The sequence below is a fragment of the Acipenser ruthenus genome, chromosome 5 (assembly GCF_902713425.1).
Source record: "Acipenser ruthenus chromosome 5, fAciRut3.2 maternal haplotype, whole genome shotgun sequence".
Lineage (NCBI taxonomy): Eukaryota > Metazoa > Chordata > Actinopteri > Acipenseriformes > Acipenseridae > Acipenser > Acipenser ruthenus.
In genome coordinates, this window is record NC_081193.1 from 72,795,854 (window position 1) to 72,815,232 (window position 19,379).

At 36.5% G+C, this 19,379-nt stretch overlaps 1 protein-coding gene across 2 annotated transcripts in view; it reads right to left on the reverse strand.

Moving 5' to 3' along the window:
* Positions 1-2,569: 2,569 nt before the first annotated feature.
* The window catches only part of ccdc85a (coiled-coil domain containing 85A), a 50,901-nt gene continuing 34,091 nt past the window's right edge, over positions 2,570-19,379 (reverse strand). For both annotated transcript variants that reach the window (XM_034003110.3, XM_034003108.3), the window contains 2 exons: positions 5,144-5,201; positions 2,570-4,281 (listed from right to left, as the gene is read on the reverse strand). In XM_034003110.3, coding sequence (XP_033859001.2) covers positions 4,266-4,281; positions 5,144-5,201 — 74 coding nt within the window. In that variant the 3' untranslated portion in view covers positions 2,570-4,265. The remainder of the gene's footprint in view (positions 4,282-5,143; positions 5,202-19,379) is intronic.

The window sequence follows — 19,379 nt, forward strand, 5'->3', positions numbered from 1 at the left end:
AAGAAAACTTGTTAAATTTGCAGATGACACAAAAATAGGAGGAGTGGCAAACACTGTTGCAGCAGCAAAGGTCATTCAAAATGATCTATACAACATTCAGAACTGGACAGTCACATGGCAAATTACATTTAATAGAGAAAAGTGTAAGGCACTGCACACAGGCAATAAAAATGTGCATTATAAATATCATATAAGAGATACTGAAATTGAAGACGGAATCTGAAAAAGACCTAGGAGTTTATGTTCTCGGAAATGTCTTCATGTAGACAAAAGACTACGCGGTGATCTGATTCAAGCAGATCACCACGTGGTCAAGTGTGGAGTAGTGGTTAGGGCTCTGGACTCTTGACCGGAGGGTTGTGGGTTCAATCCCTGGTGGGTGACACTGCTGCTGTACCCTTGAGCAAGGTACTTTACCTAGATTGCTCCAGTAAAAACCCACCTGTATAAATGGGTAATTGTATGTAAAAATAATGTGATATCTTGTAACAATTGTAAGTCGCCCTGGATAAGGGCGTCTGCTAAGAAAAAATAATAATAATAATAAAAGGTATTGACAATGTCTACCCAGGGGACTTTCGACTTGAAAAAAGAAACAAGGACCAGGGGTCACAAATGGAGATTAGATAAAGGGGCATTCAGAACAGAAAATCGGAGGCACTTTTTTACACAAAGAATTGTGATGGTCTGGAACCAACTCCCCAGTAATTTTGTTGAAGCTGACACCCTGGGATCCTTCAAGAAGCTGCTTGATGAGATTCTGGGATCAATAAGCTACTTACAACCAAACGAGGGCCGTATGTTCTTAATAGGTCTATATGTGTACATGTATATATGAGTCATTTTGATGAGATTCATAACTTTATTTTTCACTTATATTTTATTACAAGTAACTGAAAATACTGAACAAGTTCAGAAAAATAAAACAACTTGAAATATGTTATACGCTCAATACAAACAACACTATTCTCTGGCATAGCACAATATGAAAAGTAAAATCGTGTAAATATATGTACAGTATATAACAGCCGACATAAACTAAGTTATTGTAGTACAGTTAAACATAAAAGTTAAACAGGCATGTACAGTACCTTACTATAGATCTAGGTACAACATAGCAAAAACATTTTTGATGGGAGTATGTACAGTATTTGGCCAATTGAGCTGATAAACAACAACAAAAAAACTGTCATAATACTGACAACCATTTGCCTCCAGGAAGGTTCGTAGTGTGCTGAGGCTCGGGTTTTACAGATTCGCTTTGCAATTTGCTGTGTCTTTCTTGCTGGCTTTTCCTGCTGTCATGCAATTGCTATGGGCTCTACGTCACTGCTATGTCTGAAACTTTAATTATTTATTTATTTATGTATTTTTTTTAAAAACACTTGTACGTTCTTTGCATTATGCAATTATCCAAATTAAAATGAAATGTACAATTGACTTCAGGACCACGCAGCTTCATGCAATTAAGCAAATTATGCATTTAGACAATATGCATTTAACCATATCATAGTATCATAGAAAATGATGCACTAAAAAACGGAACAAGCTGCGTGCTATGCAATTAAGCTTTGTGCAATTATCCAATATGCAAATAAGGAGTTGATTATATATATATATATATATATATATATATATATATATATATATATATATATATATATATTGTGGCAGGGATGACAGAGTAAAAAGAAGAAAAGTTGTAGTCCAAAGAGGGAGCTGCAGGACTACAACTCACAGAATGCCCTGGGACTGCAGGAGAGGAGGCAACCGAGCCCAATTAAGGCCTGCATAAAGGCAGGAGAAACGCTGCAGTCGGGAGGAGTGTGGCTAATGGAGAAACAATTAGAGGCAGCAAGGCTGACGAAGGACAAGCCAGGCAATCCAGCCGTAGCTAGGAAGAAGAAAAGGTTTAGTTAGTGCTCCGAAAAGGAGTTAGGCTCAGTTCTGTGTCTGACTCTGTTGTGTATAGAGTGAAAAGGAAGCCTCAGCCGGTAGGCTATGTGTTACTATATATATATATATATATATATATATATATATATATATATATATATATATATATATATATATATAGTTTGAGAAAAAGGAAAATTGCTCTGTACCAATATGATCAAAAAGAAAAAAGATTCTCCTTTACAAGAGAGTGCTGTTGTTTTATTGATTACGGATGAAAGACCACTAAAATGGTTACCGTATTCCTTTGAATTTAGGACGTACCATTTAAAACCATATTTTCCTTACAACAATAGTCTTGTTTAAGGGTGCTTAATACAGGTTTGAGTCCATTGCTGGGTAAGAGAATTGTGGTCGCTGGTCGCATTAGACAGGTCGCTTAAATACAGTTCAATAAAAGCACAAATATCATTGGGAGGAATTTAATGTGGTCACTTAGACCAGGTGGTCGCTAAATAAAGGTGGTCGCATGAGCAGGTTTGACTGTATATGTGTATGTGTGTATATATATATATATATATATATATATATATATATATATATATATATATATATATATATATATATATATACAGTATATATAACAGTATTAAAATAAGTGAAATGATGACGGAACAGAATGCATTGTACAGATGACGTTTACATTTAACAAAAACAATGTTATTTTGATTCTTGGACCCTTGCATGTATAGACGTTATCCTTTGTGCACCCTCTGCTGCAGCAAACCACAACTCAACTCCCGCTATTCATTTGAACAATGTCGCATGACTCTCGCAATAGAGATCTCGCTAAGAGGACACAACAAATATTTAAATTAGTTTTTGCCACTGTTTTCATTAACATATTTTCTCTTAGTACATACGACAAAATGTATACTTTGCTAAGTGTCGCAACGAAAATGCAAATGCGGTATGTTTGCGCTGCGACTTAGTACACCTACCACTTAGTTTCTCTTAGGTTTTACCTTATGATAAGTAAGGACAATTAGACTTAGAGTATCTTTTTAATTCAACATTCCTCAGCAGTTGTTCACATAACGGCTACACATAAACGTGTTTGGTATGCTGAAGTATTGAGAAACACTTTTTTTTTAAATAAAATAAATAAATAATCATAACAATCAAGACTGTTGACAAATATATCACTTTGATACATAAAACATGATAAAAATGCAAGAAATGCTTTTTTTGTAAACACCAACCCTATATTGTGTTTTGGATAATTATCTATTGCTGTTTCTGCTTTGGTCATTATTTATCAGACTTACTAACTTTCTCAACCAATGGGGTGCTAGAAATTGCCACAAGGGATGTGCAAATGTAATTTCTTATCTCTCTACAACTGAGTTAGTATGGAAAACATCTCTAATAAATCACAGTTTTTTACACAGATATTACCTTCATTAATGACAATTTATGGAAATACTGCCTTGAACTTTTAAATGTTGGCATGCTAGGCCAGTCCTGTTGTGAAGTTATATTGGCATTACGTTATTAACCTTCTTCCTATTATTTAAGCATATTACATGATCTAAATATGTGCATTCCAATATAGAAAGCCATTCATTAAAAATGCACTTTCATTTATGTCATAGACTTGAAAGTTTATTGTATTTTCAACATAAAAGGGGTTACACATGAAAATAAAAGGTTACAAAGTAACTGTTCAGCTTAATACAGAGGCAGAAACCCAATATTTATATTAAGAACAGTACAGTAAAAAAGGTCTTCCCAATATCCCCAGTGTAGATTAATGTTGACACACAGTTTAAAACAGAATTGGGATGTTGTGCTGTAGGGTGAATAGTCCAAAGGAAGCAGCAGAATACTTTTTTTTTTTGTATCATCCAAACTGAAAATGAAGAAAAACTCAATGGAACTGAAAGTAGGATAGCAAATCTCCTTGAATCAGAATATCCCCAGATCTAGTCTTTCCATGTTCATCCGTCCAATTAATTTTTTTTTTTTTTTTTTCCGGGAGGTAGGACATCATTTTCATCATGTAGGCTGCATCTCCTTAGTTGAATCTTTGTGATAGTTTGTACAGAGAGAATCAATTTTAAGTGTCAATGTATATCTGAATGTACAGTAGGTTGTCTAAGCACACCTGACCTGTTTAAATAATCTTCATATCACGGATGTAGTTCTAAAGGCTTCATCATTTATTTTTATTTTTTTTTAAAGAAAAAAGATCAAAACATTCTTAGTGCATCTTTGAAATCCCATCTCTCCCACTACATGCTTGTCTATAGAGACCACATCCAGTTGGGACCTGGGTACTAGTGGTCATCATTCACAGAAGGTTCTAGTCAAGAGGCATCAAAACTGCAAGAAAGTATGAAACTGATGGTTAGGAACAGTAGGGTTATTTGTGTAGGTTCATTGTGAAAAAGAAAGACATTTGATGTTAATTGTGATAAATCAGACCAAACAGGCTTTGTGTGGACTTTTAATTTCTGTCACTCAGCCCTCCAATCAATTTTCTGGTGCCTTATCAGTTTCTCTCAGGAGGGAGGAACTTGTCAACCATATCCCTTGTCTTCCTTCCTTGTCAATATAAAAGACTGAGCCCTTTGTTATTTGATTTCAGTCTCATCTTGTTTTTCATCAGAACATTACTGTTAGGAAACTGTAAAAAAAGCTCTGTCTTTCAGACACAAATCTCCCATTGTTACCATTGTATTTGTTTCAATTCATCCATAACACCCTCTTTCTTTTTTTTAGGTTCACTTTTCACAGTCTGCAGTGGAAGATTGCTTATTTTGCATCTCCATATCACATTAAATATTAAGAAATCAATCCTACACCCTGCTTAGATCAAATTATCATCCAAAAAAGGACATTCCCCATGGAGGCACATTTAAGACAAATGTGATAAATAGACTTACCTTCTTTCTCTGTTGGGAAGCACAGAAACCATTGAACTAAATATCATACTTAGGCTATAATATACAGTTTTGTCATCCCAGGGGAGTCTCTTTTTTTCTCATTTTCAATTGAGACTAACGTGTGACATTTTACAAATTCCCTACATTAGTTTTAACTTGATAATTAAAGATCTGGCCTTCACTAGATGCACTGGTCCCGTACCATAGTCCTATATGCCAGAAAAATCATTCAAGAATAGCATAAAGGTAGTGCAGCCTGTATGCATACTACAGTATGCACATGAATTTCAGATCCTTACCTGTCCCAGAGCTTGACACTTCTGCAGGTAGTTGTGCAACAGCCAGCTGATATGAGCGCTAAAAATAACAAGATAGAAAGCAATCAAAAAGGTCAGAATAAGAACGACAAGACTGCTTCGAAGAATAAAAGAGGCCAGTGGTTACCATGCTAGTCTCAAAGTCTTGGTTACAGAACTGTTTGAGTGCTTTTTCTTTTTTTTTGATTCTCGAGCAGAATATGTATATATATATATATATATATATATATATATATATATATATATATATATATACCTTTTTCCAAGAACTCAGTCAGAGATGCCTATTATTTATGGGACCTTTACTGAACCTTCCAATTCAACAGCCTGTCCCCATGTTTTTTTCCAGCTTGTCACAAGTTTTTCACACAGGTGTGAATTATTTTTTCTAAACAATTTTGCTTTTAAAAATCAAACACATATTCTCCTAAAAGTGCACTTCATTCATAATTAATATGTGCCATAGGAATGACAATTAGTTCATTTTTTAGTTATACATCCATTATTCAAATAGGCCACAGCTGATACAGTATTTTTTCATTAAAAAAAAAAAAATGCTAATCTCTGCACCATATGCAAAGATCAAAATGTATATATTGCCAAACAGTTTTACTAATGATTTGAGAGAGAACAAACTGTATTTCTCCTCCTCTTGTATTTATATATCTTGTCAGTAATGCTTTATTATTAGTTCAATAAATGTTACAAAAAGCAATAACAAACTTTCACTTGGTAAACACACATGTTGTTAAATTGTAAATAAACTATAACTAATCAGCCACAGTGTCTGTGTAACACATGATAATTATGACACTTAAGATAATGCTGCCTTTCTGTATTCTTGCTTTCTCATGCAATTATTATTTATCATGTTATCAGTTACTCTTGAAATACATTTGAGTCGATACTCAGTGTGCAGCAATATTCACAAACAGTTTACCACAGTACTACCCTAAACTAAAGCCTTAAATAAATAACTCAGCAGTTTGTTACTCCTTTTACAAAGGCAAACGGAGCACTGGGAAAAAAAGCTTTGTTAACAAGGCATTATAATATTTATATAATTAGTCAGTCAGATTTTAAGCATAACTGTCAAACAAAATAACGTATTTGACCGTAATTGTATGTGTTTGCTCAAGGCATTGGTAAACTGAATTTGAAGCCCAGCTGATACTGCTATGACTATGAGGAACACTAAAGTACTACTCTTTTTTTTACTTCCAAAAAAACCCCAAAAAACAGAAATAGTATTACCCATAGTGGGAATTACTGCTGGACACAGATACACTCATATGTGTAGCACAGCTTCCCTGTTGTGTGTGTTGTTTAGTAGTAATAACTTTGGGAATCATTGTTGGATTGTATAATACAAAACCCCTAATTTCAGTTTATATTTACTTGGTTTACTAGGGAGCTTTAATACTGTTTTATTTTTTACCTGGTTGGTACTCAAAATCAATACCCTTATAATGTAGAAGTACCTGGTATGCCAGTCCAAAAGTGGATACTATCTATTATCCACTTAAACCTTGAGGGAAAAAGACTGTGGTGGATATCACGACTAGTATAATGGCTGACATTTTCAAGAGGTACACAAATCATTGCTTTTACAATTTCCCTTAAATGCACGTTGTGTGGGAAAAAGCCACCACAGTAATATAGTAGGTCATAAAAATAAGTAATCTGCCAAGCCCTATTGGTCAACACCACCACAGTGTCATTATCAGTAAGAAGTCCTAACATCAGTGGTAACCTGCGTTCCAAATCTTGTTAAAAGAGGAAAATCCCCAGACGTCCAATCTATCAACCATCAATCATAAAGCCTGAACAAAACTCGCCCCAATAATGTTCCACTCGTCTTCTATGGGAATAGAAAACTAAATAGACTGCATAACATGTATGTGGCCACTTCCCCCTGCTTTTCATGGATAACGTCATTTACTTTCGAATTTTACAAATGTATTTGTTGTATATATTAAGCAAACGTATCAGCACCCTTCGTATGCATTATAATATCTGTTATTAAGCAATATCTTCAATATTCTCCAACACCACAAGCCTGAAATAAAAAGCCACACATTTAATTTAGCTTGCAAATGTGCTAAAAACTGTACCAACACTGATACACACAGTGTAAATCAAGAGAAATGAATTTCATATTCTAAGCCAAATGTTCAAACATAATTTCTGTAAAACTATGAAGTGCAATACATTCGTGGCTGTGCCTTCTATGCTTTGGTCTTTCTGGCTGTGTGACAGCTTCCTCTGTTATCCTGCCACCCAAACTTGCAGGGTGTAAAAGTATTAGCCTGCATTGGGCTTTTATTCATGAACACAAGCACAGTTGCAATGACTATCCTGTCCTTCACAGTACCCAGACTTGAACCCACATTGAATATACACATGGAATCATCTTCACTTAGGGAAAGATTTATAAAGCTCTTTAATCCAAACAGTCATTATTCAGAAAGGAAAAAAAAAATATTTGATTTATGCCCTTAAAGTGTTGTTTTAATATAGGCTTTAGAATTTTTATTTGGGTTTCTATGTTTTCATCTTGAACAACTATGTAACAGTGGAATTCCGACAACCTGGCCACTTTTATGGTCTTAAAACTTATCACATACTGTATAGTATGTATGTCTTCTTTCTTGAAATTCCATGTAAGTAAACATTATACATCGGTTGGGGGAAACATATGGAATTGGAGATCAACTGCCCTACTTAAGCCCTTACAGAATGTTTGCCCTCTTAGGTAGTCCTTGAGATTCTGCATATAGATGCGATCATTTGGGGCCAAGTCTGAGCAGCAGGCTTGATTAATAAATATCCTATAAATATGTGGTGTAAACAGGTGCCTGCATAAAAATGCTCACCCTGGGAGACCCACCAACAGCATTTATCATGAACCATATATATATATATATATATATATATATAAGCTGCCCGCAGGGATGCTGTTTTTATATCTCTAGACACAAAATTCTGACACAGCTCATAAATTTATAAGCGCTACAACTGACTCCCTGATGCTTGAGCCCTCTAGTCCTGCTGTCATCTCGGCGGATGTTCAGTCTGATTGTGACTTCTGCAGTTCAAAGAGAGAATGTCACACCCTAATAAAACGGTGCATTTAAATAATGTTCATTTGTATTTTCAGTATTTCATTTAGAAAATATACAGGATTTTTTTTTCAAAGATGAGAAATGATTTGCTGTTAATGGCCAAAATAGGGATTTCTGATATCAATCTCAAGCATCTTGCTAATTTGCGGCATATGGCTACCTGAAACAAGAGGCCTGAATGATGACCAGCATCAAATCAAATGGTCTGACTCGTTGCTGTTTCCAGATGTCATTCATTACTGGCCTTTTGTTTTTCTTGTTTTAATCTTGTTATGGCACTGTTTAATTATTTTAACTGCATGATTTACTTTGTGGTGTAGCGTCAGGGTGGGTCTGTAACAGGGGAGGTCTGTGCTGACTGTTTGGACAGCAACCCGTAAGATCCGCCTGTCAGTCATGACAATGACACGGAGAGGTGGGACGAGGGTGTGTGGTCTCTCCCTCTCTCTGAATGGTTGGGGGATTGCTGGGCCTATAAAATAACACTTTGTTGCCCATACAGCAGTGCAAGAACCGAGGGAGACAGAATGGATCCCCAAACACTAATGGAGGTCATGCAGGCGGGTGCCAGACATGCGGGACCCAACCCAGGATTACAGCAGCTGACAAAAATGATGGCCGAGGATCGACCTGACGCCTACCTGGAGCTTTTCGAAGCTATGGCGATCTCTACCGGGTGGGCTGAAGCACAGTGGGCTAGCCATAGCTGACGGGGGAGGTGCAGGCGGCGGTGAGGACCTTGGATCCGGTGGCAATGATGGACTAGCCCACGCTGAAAGCGACTCCAGAGGGCTACCACCGCAAATTCCAGGAGAGATTTTCTGCGAAAGATCACCCCAGGGCCATTGCTCACCGCTTGCAGGATTACGCCCGGGGATGGCCGAGTCCAGGAGTGACCACCACTGCCAGGTTGGTGGAAGTGATTGTAGTCGAGCGGTTCCTGGAGTGCTTGGCTTCGGGGCCGCGCTTATGGGTGCAACGACAGGCACCCGCCACCCTGGATTGTACGATCCAATTGGCAGAGCAGTACCAGGCAGCAGAACCAACACCTGCTAAGCTGCCTGGAAACAGTTCTATTCCAGCATCACCCCCTCTAATGGCCCCAGGAATGGCGAAGGGACTTGGGGGGAGGGGTAGCCAGGCCTTTGGACGGAGTGTGGTGGCGGGAGCTCCCGGCCCGAGAACCGGGGCAGCATGGGGTCACCCTACTGTCGAGGCCTTTGACGGTGCCTTTGTTTCAACTTCCTGCTGACGCTTCATGGCGAGAAACCAGTTAACTGATGTGTGGAACAAGCTGGGAGGTGAGCCACATCGACCGGGATTGCCCCGCTATGGGATGTGACCTCATCCGACCAGGTAAGACTGTTCCATTTCATCAGTCACTCCAGCAGACAGATTTTGTTATTCCTGTGTCAGTGGATGATACACAAACCCAGGCTCTCTTAGATTCAGGGTGTACTCAGTCCCTAATACAAGAGAGCTTAATCTCACCAGGGCATAAGCAAATAATGGGACAGGTGCATATTAAATGTATTCATGGGGATGTGCGCACTTATCCTAAAATTTATGTGAATTAAAAAATTGGCCAGCAGGTGACGCAACCGCAACTGGTTTTGTGTCCTCGGTTGCCAGTGCCTATAGTTCTGGGGCGGGACTGCGAGCAGTTCAAAGATTGGTTTGTTGCCGTCCACCCTATTGGCTAAGAAGGAGGAAGTAATTGGAGAGATCTTCTCCTTTTGCGACCTGACATGGTATTGCCATAGATTTAGATCCCGAAAAACTAAACAGGAATGCCGGGCCGCTGAGATTGAGGGCTGGCAATGGAGGGAGTCCGAGAAGTTTCAGGTGGGGGCGATTGGTTTAGAGTCTGGGGGGGAGGCTGCGGAGTCAGCGCAGGTTTCTGGCTCAGCTGCCTCCGCTCAGGAACGACCCTCTCCCGAGCTAGAAACCATGGGAGCTGATTTTTTAGCTCGGTCCCGTGACTTCATACTCGAGCAAGGGCGTGACGACGTGCTGGGCAGGCTCTTTGACCAAGCAGCTGTGGTTAAAGGTCGTGTGGTTGAGCCCAGATGCACTGCCACGTACCCTCACTTTTGAAATGAATCGAGATCTGTTGTACCTGTGTTGAAATGTTACCCCAGACGGGGGAGGTGCGTCACCAGTTGCTCATTCCTCAGCCCTTTAAGGAGTATTTGTTGCAATTTGTTCATGCTATAAAGGATTATATATAGATGTGGGGATGGTTTGTTTCTTAACTCTTGGCTTCCACTAGATATGATATATGCTGTATTCAATGTTTGTAAGTTACACTGAAAAAAAGTGAGCATGTCATGTTATAAATAGAAATATCTTACAGTAGAAGGGTTTGAGAACATGAGGTTACATGCTGTAGCTAGAAATGGTCAGGCTTTCACCAGTTAAATGTGAAATATTCTACCCTACAAATATAAACTTCAAAGTAAAATGGAAATTGAGTCTTCAGAGCAGCTGTTGGCCTACTTAGCCTTTCTCTGTATGAAAAGTATGTAATGGTTTTCAACACAGGACCAAAAGTAATGTTGACAATAAATGCACAACATACAGTATAGGGGATACTTTAAATAATCTGTTTATACTATGAATGGCTTCTTCAAAGCATTTCAAACCTGATATACCATTATCCCCGGTCCAGTATGCATTTTGGAATTCATTCCCTGTCGAAACAAACAGTTAATAAGTTTTCTAAATATAACTATTAGGGTAAAACCTTAATAACTCTCAAAATACATTATTATTATTATTATTATTATTATTATTATTATTATTATTATTATTATTATTATACGCTGACCTCCAAATATAGTTTTTGTAAATCTTTCTAGTTAAACTAGTGTTAAATCATATCTACATTTGCTGTTATAACGAAATCAAATCTCTTAATGTTCATTACTCCTAATCCAATAAACAACTAACAATTTCTACACATTTTCTATCAGATATTGAATAGGTAATTAGATCTACTCACAGCCCTGGTTTCATAAAATATGACCCAATTTTTTTCATACTATGGAACCTAGGGGGTGCTTAGATAAGCAAATTGATCATTCACGATTAATAACAGAAGATATTTGCACTAGTTTTAGTACAGGTGTAGATTGTTAACTATGGGCTATAATTTCAAGTAGATTTTGGAAGGTGGATCTTCTTGCCTAGCAAAGTAGAAATAAATATTGCCCACATTAGGTTTTGCATGTGTGCTGATTTAAAAGGATTTTAATCCTAAATTAAACAACACCCGAGAAGGTCATGCATGGGGGACTGGTTGAATTTACATACAGTAGAATGTCCCTCTCTACAAACGAATTGCTTAACTCTATGTCTGTAACATGGGTTTTGCTCTGGTAACACAAATAAATGGGGATTGAACAGCTCAGTTTGTGACGTTCATTTACAGCTCTCACTGGACATTTTCTCTACAAATATATTAAATACCGATAACTAAATAAAAAACAACCTTACTATGTACACTTCGGAACCAATGCTCAGCATTCACAGGATTATCTACCGTGAATGTTATAAACGAGAAAAGATTATAGAATGTCAATGAACCTTTAACCAAGTCACAAAAAAATATAAAAACAAGTACAGTATACAAGATACAACAGTAAAACTACGATTGGACATTGTATATACTTATATAAATAATTACCACAGACATTATTTAATTAAAAAATAAATGGTATTAAAAAACAAACATAACATAGTAGTTTACAAACACACACAAAGTATCCCTAACCCTAACCAAACTGTAACTCATGGGGTATATCACGACTACATAAATACTACTCAGTAAATACTAAAACAATTCAAAGTGATCATCTGATAAATAATGGTGTTTATAAATAGGTTGCCTGTGACCTCTGAATGTATTGTTTTTCCATTTTTTTCACAAATAAAATTTTTATTATGAAAAATAAGCACAGGATTTATTAGGAGCATTCAACAGCATTCTTGCTTTCACTGAGGAGTTTGTTTATAATTACCACACTGGTGTTAATTATATGTTAATATCGTTAATGATGACACACAGCAGGTGTCATTCTGGCTGTATTTCTATTGGCCACTCCTCTTATCCAAGTTTGTGTGTTTCTTTTGTTTGAGCTTTTTTGTCTTGTTTTTACATTATTTTGATTGTTTCCTTTTCATAGCATTCTAACTCGCTAAATTTATAAAGTTAACTTTAAAAAAGGACCATGATAAATGTGCACACTGATTCACAAGTTTGCCATGCTTTTTCCCGTCGCTAACCGTGGTTTCTACAATGCTTTACAATGTATGTTTGTGATTCATTTTGCCTTACTGTGCTGAAACCATGATTGCACAGTGCTTTAAAACACTTTGCTACTCTTTCACCACCACAGTAAACTTTTATTTATTTTGTAACAAACAGCTCAAAACAGGTATTAAAATGCTCATCACTGCAACAAAGTTGGTTTTACAGCTTTTAACTTCATCTCATCTCACCAACAGGGGGCAGAATCTGTGACGACAGTGCATCACACAACACTTCCCATTATCATATTCATGTTGTTCTTTACATTTCAGTGAAAAAAATGCAGTCACTTCAAAATCTGGCTCTTGGTATCTGTACAGGATGTGACATCTGAAATGTACTTGTCCTCCCTGCATTCTGAACTGTTTCCTTGGCAACTGGAGAATAGGGAACCGTTACCACGATAGAAGGAAAAAAGAGGACAAGGACTAGATCCATTGCACATAATATAGCCTACATACACAGACCAGTATATTTCACCTTTAGTATTTTCTTTTCTTTTTTTATATTTAAAAAATGAAATATAGTATAAAAAGGACACATTACAAATATGCTCTGTATTCTATGGGTGTCGCTCAAGTTCATGGGGCCAGGGAGGGGACTGTACAGGCCTGGGGGAGCTGCAGATACCATTGCTGATAAACCAGTCCTCAGCTGTCAATGTCTGATGTGGATTCTCAGGGTCCTTTGTGGGGGGGGGGGGGGGGGGGGGGAATGGGAATGTTCTGTTGTTTTGAATTACTGTATTGTATTTCTCATTTTCAACTAAAATTTTGATCACAAAAAAAAAAACTATTCTAGGGTGTGACAAAAAACTGATGGCAATTACAGTACAGCTGTCAGCCACAAGTCATTTTTGTTCCATGTGATATGTTAAATCACATTTATACAAGCCATTACATGCATTGGTCACCAAGTTTAAAACTCTAATACATCTTTAATAGATCTAATAAATGACTACAAACTGGAGAGTTCTGAACATGCATTTTTTTGCACATTATTATGTTGTTTGTTCTACGTGCCCTTTATATAGCAGCTAATTTTAGTGAGAGCAGTTTTTTTAACAAAATAAATGTCAAAGGTCAAATATAGACTTTTAACCAAATAAAGTATTGGTGCTCTTGCAAAGAAAACAATAAAGGTATCACTATTTTAAGACAAAAATGTAATTAAATGTATATTCAATTAAGTTTCAATTGGAAAAAGCAGTAATGAAATCTTGTACAGTATTATGCTCACTGCTGCTGAATACCGGTAATCAACCCTATAAGGCAAATCAATTTACTCACGTCGCACGACCATGAAGTACTACACTAAGGTAATTAAATCCAGAGCTGCAAAATATCAGTGCTTTATTTACGTTAGTGAAACCTTATAGGGTAATCTGAGAAACAAATCAACTTGTTCACACACCTTTTATACTATGTAGTACTTCTCGATAAGACACTTCATGATTTATTAGGCCATTGACAGTAAATTGTATATTCTGTATACTATGTTTTACTGTATAAGGGTTTTTTGATGAGCAAGTCAGACAGCAAAATAGCAAAAGTGCTGTATCATTTAAATCTGAAAAGAATTTAAAGTACACTCTCTGCAATTATAACTGGAGTGCTTCCATAATATGTACTGTATGCATCCTGTTGTTTTCATCTCCCTAATTGATAGTTTGTATCAGAGTGTGCTATTTATAGACATTTCCAAGTAATGCAGTTCCTCCATATCAGAAGTCAGGACTTTGAAGTGCATGCTTATATTTCATGTAATTTAATATGATTTATTTATCCAGGTTAAAGAAGAAGTAGGTAGTCATTTTGAACAAAATAGATAGCATTTAGTACATAACATGTTTTGAACATGCATCATGTTTCAATATCTGACAACACAAGGCTTGCAACATTTTATATTGAATAAGCAAAATGAACAAGTATGTGTTTGTCAAATATCTTAGTGAACAATAATGTATTTATTAAAATATATTGAGGAATTTAGCCAAGCCAGAATTTAGTTGACCTGTAAAACTATTTATCCATGACACCAAGGTTAAAATCTTGCTCTTCTGGGAAAGATGTTAATGGGATCTCTGATGTCCAAATACAGAGCAGACAGGACCTGGCTAACATCTCATCAGAAGGGAGGCACCTACAACAGGACAGGGCCCCTGACACTATGATTTAACATTGGTTGAATTTTTTCTCCGAGTGCTCCCTACTGAGCCACAAACCTCCCTTTCTGGTCCTCCATCCAAGCACTAACAGGCACAACCTTGCTTGAAAAAGTGCAACCATGACTTACATTCACATCGCTGGTATATGGAAGGCATAGTTTGAATCAAATGTAAGCTCTGATGATACATTTCAGTAGCACAAGCAGCACCTAGAATGAGTGCTAAGCAGTGCCTACAACAACTTTCATCACAATTGTCAAGATGTATCTAAAGGTGGCATATCGTATGTTTTATTCCTGTGGGAATAAAACATATTTAGAACATGAGTACTTTAAAACCTTGGCATTATCGGTGTTGACCGAAGTGAAATAGGAAGACAACTGGAGCACAATGTTCAAAGGATCTCTGGACAATTGATGTTTTCATATTACAAACTCGACGAATAGCTGTATCATTTGACCCAGTGTATGAGTTTATTGATTTTGCCACTGTGACAGGTTGGCTCGTGTGGGTGACGTCAGACCAGGAAGAAGTACTCATCAACACAAGTAGTGTGGGGCACAACTGTGCTACTGCGCTTATATTTATTAAACACTAAATAAAAGTAACAAAAACAATAAACCTTTCAAACACTAAATAAAAGGGCACAAGGGCCAAAATAAACACAACCACAATAAACCAAACGAGTGCCTTTCAAAAACACACCAGTAGCTTTTGTTTGTCTTTTCTTCTCCAACCAGTCTCCTGTACCCTTCAACTCTCCACCCAGACAAAGGATTTCTCATGGCTTTTATAGTATGTGGCTGGAGCCCACTTTAGCAATAATTAACAATTACCTAATTAAGACTCCAGCCTCATTCTCATTCCCTGCCGATCCAAAACAAACAATAGCAAAATCCAAATAACAGAAACAAATACATATATATTTATTTAACACTAAATAAAAGTAACACAAATAATAAACAAACTTTTCAAACACAAAATAAAATAGTATATCTTTCTTAGACATTTCCATCACTGTTTTGAATTCCACTATTAACACCACTGTCTACTACAAACCAACTGATTCTCATTCATATCTGCAGTATGACTCGATTGGCTTGTCATGACTCGAGTCCCTATTCACAATTGCTAAGGAAAGATTTATTCGCCAAAAGTGAGGAAATGTGTGTATTTTCTGGAAATTGTGGCTTTCCGGACAAGATCATCACTAAAGCTAAATCCTGCATTTCAAATATAAATAGAAAAAAAGCTTTTATATAATAACAATATACAACACACAGATGATAGAATCCCTCGGGTCCTCACTTACTACCCTACCAACAGAAAGATACAGACAACTGTGCAAAGAAACTTTACAATTTTACAACAAGACCCATCTACAGCGCCTATTTTCAAGACTCCCCTCCTCTGATGTCATATAGAAGAGACAAGAATATAACAGAATATTTGCTACAGTGATATTCGTCCTTCTGGGAAACCTTTGAAAGGCACATATCCATGTAAATTGACCATGATGTAATACCTGTAAATACATTCATTCTGAAACAGAGATGAGAGGCATTAAATCTTCATTCAACATTCATGAACATTTTACATGTATAGTACCTCTAAAGGAATAGTCTACTGCATTATCTACAAGAAATGCAACAATTGTATATTGGGGAAACTAAAAGGCATTTAGCAGACCGGTTTGTAGAACACTTAAGAAGCATTCACATTAACACCACTGCATTTCCAGTAGCCCATCACTTCAACAGTGATGATCACACTGCTGAAGACAACACAGTCTGCGTGATCAATCAGTGCTATGGAACAAATGTTGCTCGGAAACAAAAGGAACGAGAGTTTATCTTCAAACTGGGAACTTTGGAACCTCTGGGAATGAATGTTCTATTCTAATAATCATGTCACCATCCACAGAATTTTTGTATAATTACAAATCTTGAATAATTTGGAAGAAATGTGGTAAAATGCAAACGTGAGAGCAAAGTACTTTACGATTGTGCTGGATCCCCTTCATGTTGTGAGTTTGAACTGGCCACTGGCAGAATTCTGTTAGTGCTGACTAATGAAGAAGTGGGAGTCAGAAGCGGCTAGCAAATCAGGAGCAACTGACATTCCCTTTAAGAAAATGATAGCCCTATGATTGCCTTTGCTGTGATTTTGATTAACAAAAGGCAATTTTATATTGCCATAGTACCATTTGTTAATAAAGTATTTATAATTATTTACATGAACAATTTAACAATTTTGGCATATGTTACTGCAGTGTTTCGTTTCATTCATAAATATGAATTATTTGTATACTTCCAGCCTTTGTAATAAAGAGCATATTTAAGATGTATATGGGAACTGTGATTTGAAACATGGCTGCATTAACTTTAATGCTGCTTTGAGAAATAAAAATGTGTAGGACATTTTTATTTTTTTTTTAAATACAAAGGCCTAAACCTCACACTTCATAATTTCTGGAAGGAATTTAGTCCAACTTGATGAAAATGTAAATATGAATGTAATATTTTCTTGTCAGTCTTCCAAATATCCATGTATATGTTTGGCAAACAAAGAAAATGTGCATTTAAAAATATGATCTGGGATAAATTACTGCACACAGGTATTAAATATAGGCTTTATTTTAGAAAAAGTGTTTTTATTTTTGAGAAACCTTAAATATTTTAGATCAGCACTAAAGTTTAATGAAGCCAGTAACAGGTGTGCACAGGCAAAACAAAGTGCTTTATCTGTCCTAAAAATCAATAATGGTACATTTTTTAATTTATTTATTTATTTATTTTTATTTAGCAGACGCCTTTATCCTGTAAACAGTTACCCTTTACTACATTTCATGTTTAATTAAATTAAATACCAACCGAGTCAACCAATACACATACTAAGGCTTCTTCACAGTCATATAGTGAAAGGAGGTGTTTTGAATTAAGTCATTTTCACATATGTTAGAAAAAAAAAAAAACCTTGTGTACTAGCCAGTGCATACACATGATAGTGAGTGACAGTAGTTAATAGACCAGGATCCATAAAAAAGTGTCTGTATTAATACAATACAAATACAGCAGTCTCCGTGTTTAGAAATACATCCTAAGAGAACACTTTGCCTAAGAGAACACCCTTGTGGTGAAAATGATTTTTCCTATTGTAAATGGAACAGGAACTTCGCTTTAAAGAACACCTGCTTGGCACCAATAGTGATTCATTCACAACCGATACAGTACTGTTTTGTAATCTGATAACTCATCATCATCAAACTTAAATTAAAATGGTTTATTCAGTCTTTTCAAATGTGACTTGTCATCACGAGTGTGTCTTGAGGCACACTGATTGGTTTATTAAATCTTTCCAGAATTGCCGTCACACCATTGCCTCATTTTGTATTCTGACTCTGATTCTGTGTGTACCTCATCGCTACAAAATGGCGTGTAAACAAATGGCAAAATGCTGTTTCTTTTGCTACAAAAAGTTGGAAATTGTTCGAGCTCTTGAAAAAAAACCTGAATCAGACACACAGTCACCGAGCAATTTGGTGTTTCCTGTTGTGGTGAGTTGCTTCACCATTCTGTTAAATAATGTGCATGTCTTCTATATTGCTGCTGCATTTTTTAACATGTGTAGGTGTGCTGTGTTAATTAAGTTTGTCTGTTACTTTATTATTATAGTTTATTAACATACACTTGCCTGATGCTTTTCTTTTACTTATTCAGTTAATTTCATATGTTGATGCACATGTGTCATGACAAGTATTTATTTATTTATTTATTGATTGATTGATTCATATTATGTCTGGTGGCTAACGCCGTCTAAGAGAACACTTTGGCTATAAGAGCACTTTGCTTGCTTCCCAAGGCATGTTCTCTTAGCTGGAGACTACTGTACCAAAATTAAATGATTTCAGGTAATAAATAAGTGGAGGAGCAGCGCCGCACCCCAAATTAAAAAATACTGGTGCTCCAGTCCGGTCCCACTACATCACTGGGAGCTTGTGTTGTACAGCAGAGCCGTGTCTACTGTATATGCTATACAGAATAAGCTCAATCTGTCATGCACCCTCAATTATTATTATTATTTTTGGAATGTAAGTTAGGTCATACAACAGTGGATGACATGCAGAGATGGGGGGAAATTAATAAAGTTAACTTAGTGTACTGCATTCGTTGTTATAAATGCAGTTATTTGGCGATTTCAATACATCATTCGAAAGATTTCAAAAACGTGGATATTATTTGTGTATGATAGTTTTACAAAACAACAGTAACATCTACCCCCCCCCCCCACCCCCCCCACCCCCATTTGCCAACTGCACTTCATACATTGCAATTCAGCATTGCTAGTAAAATAATCATATTTATGCTACCATTGAATTTGTGAGACGGATTGCTTATAATTCTTAGCATGTTTTTAAAAGAGACCATTATCTATTCAGGGATACCAAGATATGAGCAAGTAGTCTGAGTGAAGTTATCCAGCAAAAAACTTCCCATCCCCAGTTGTACTGCTTTCCATGAAAAAGGAGAACATTTCTGGGTACCACTCTACTTGTGAGATGTCTTGCTCATTCAAATATTTAGCATATGTCTAAAGAGGAGACCATTGTTTGTT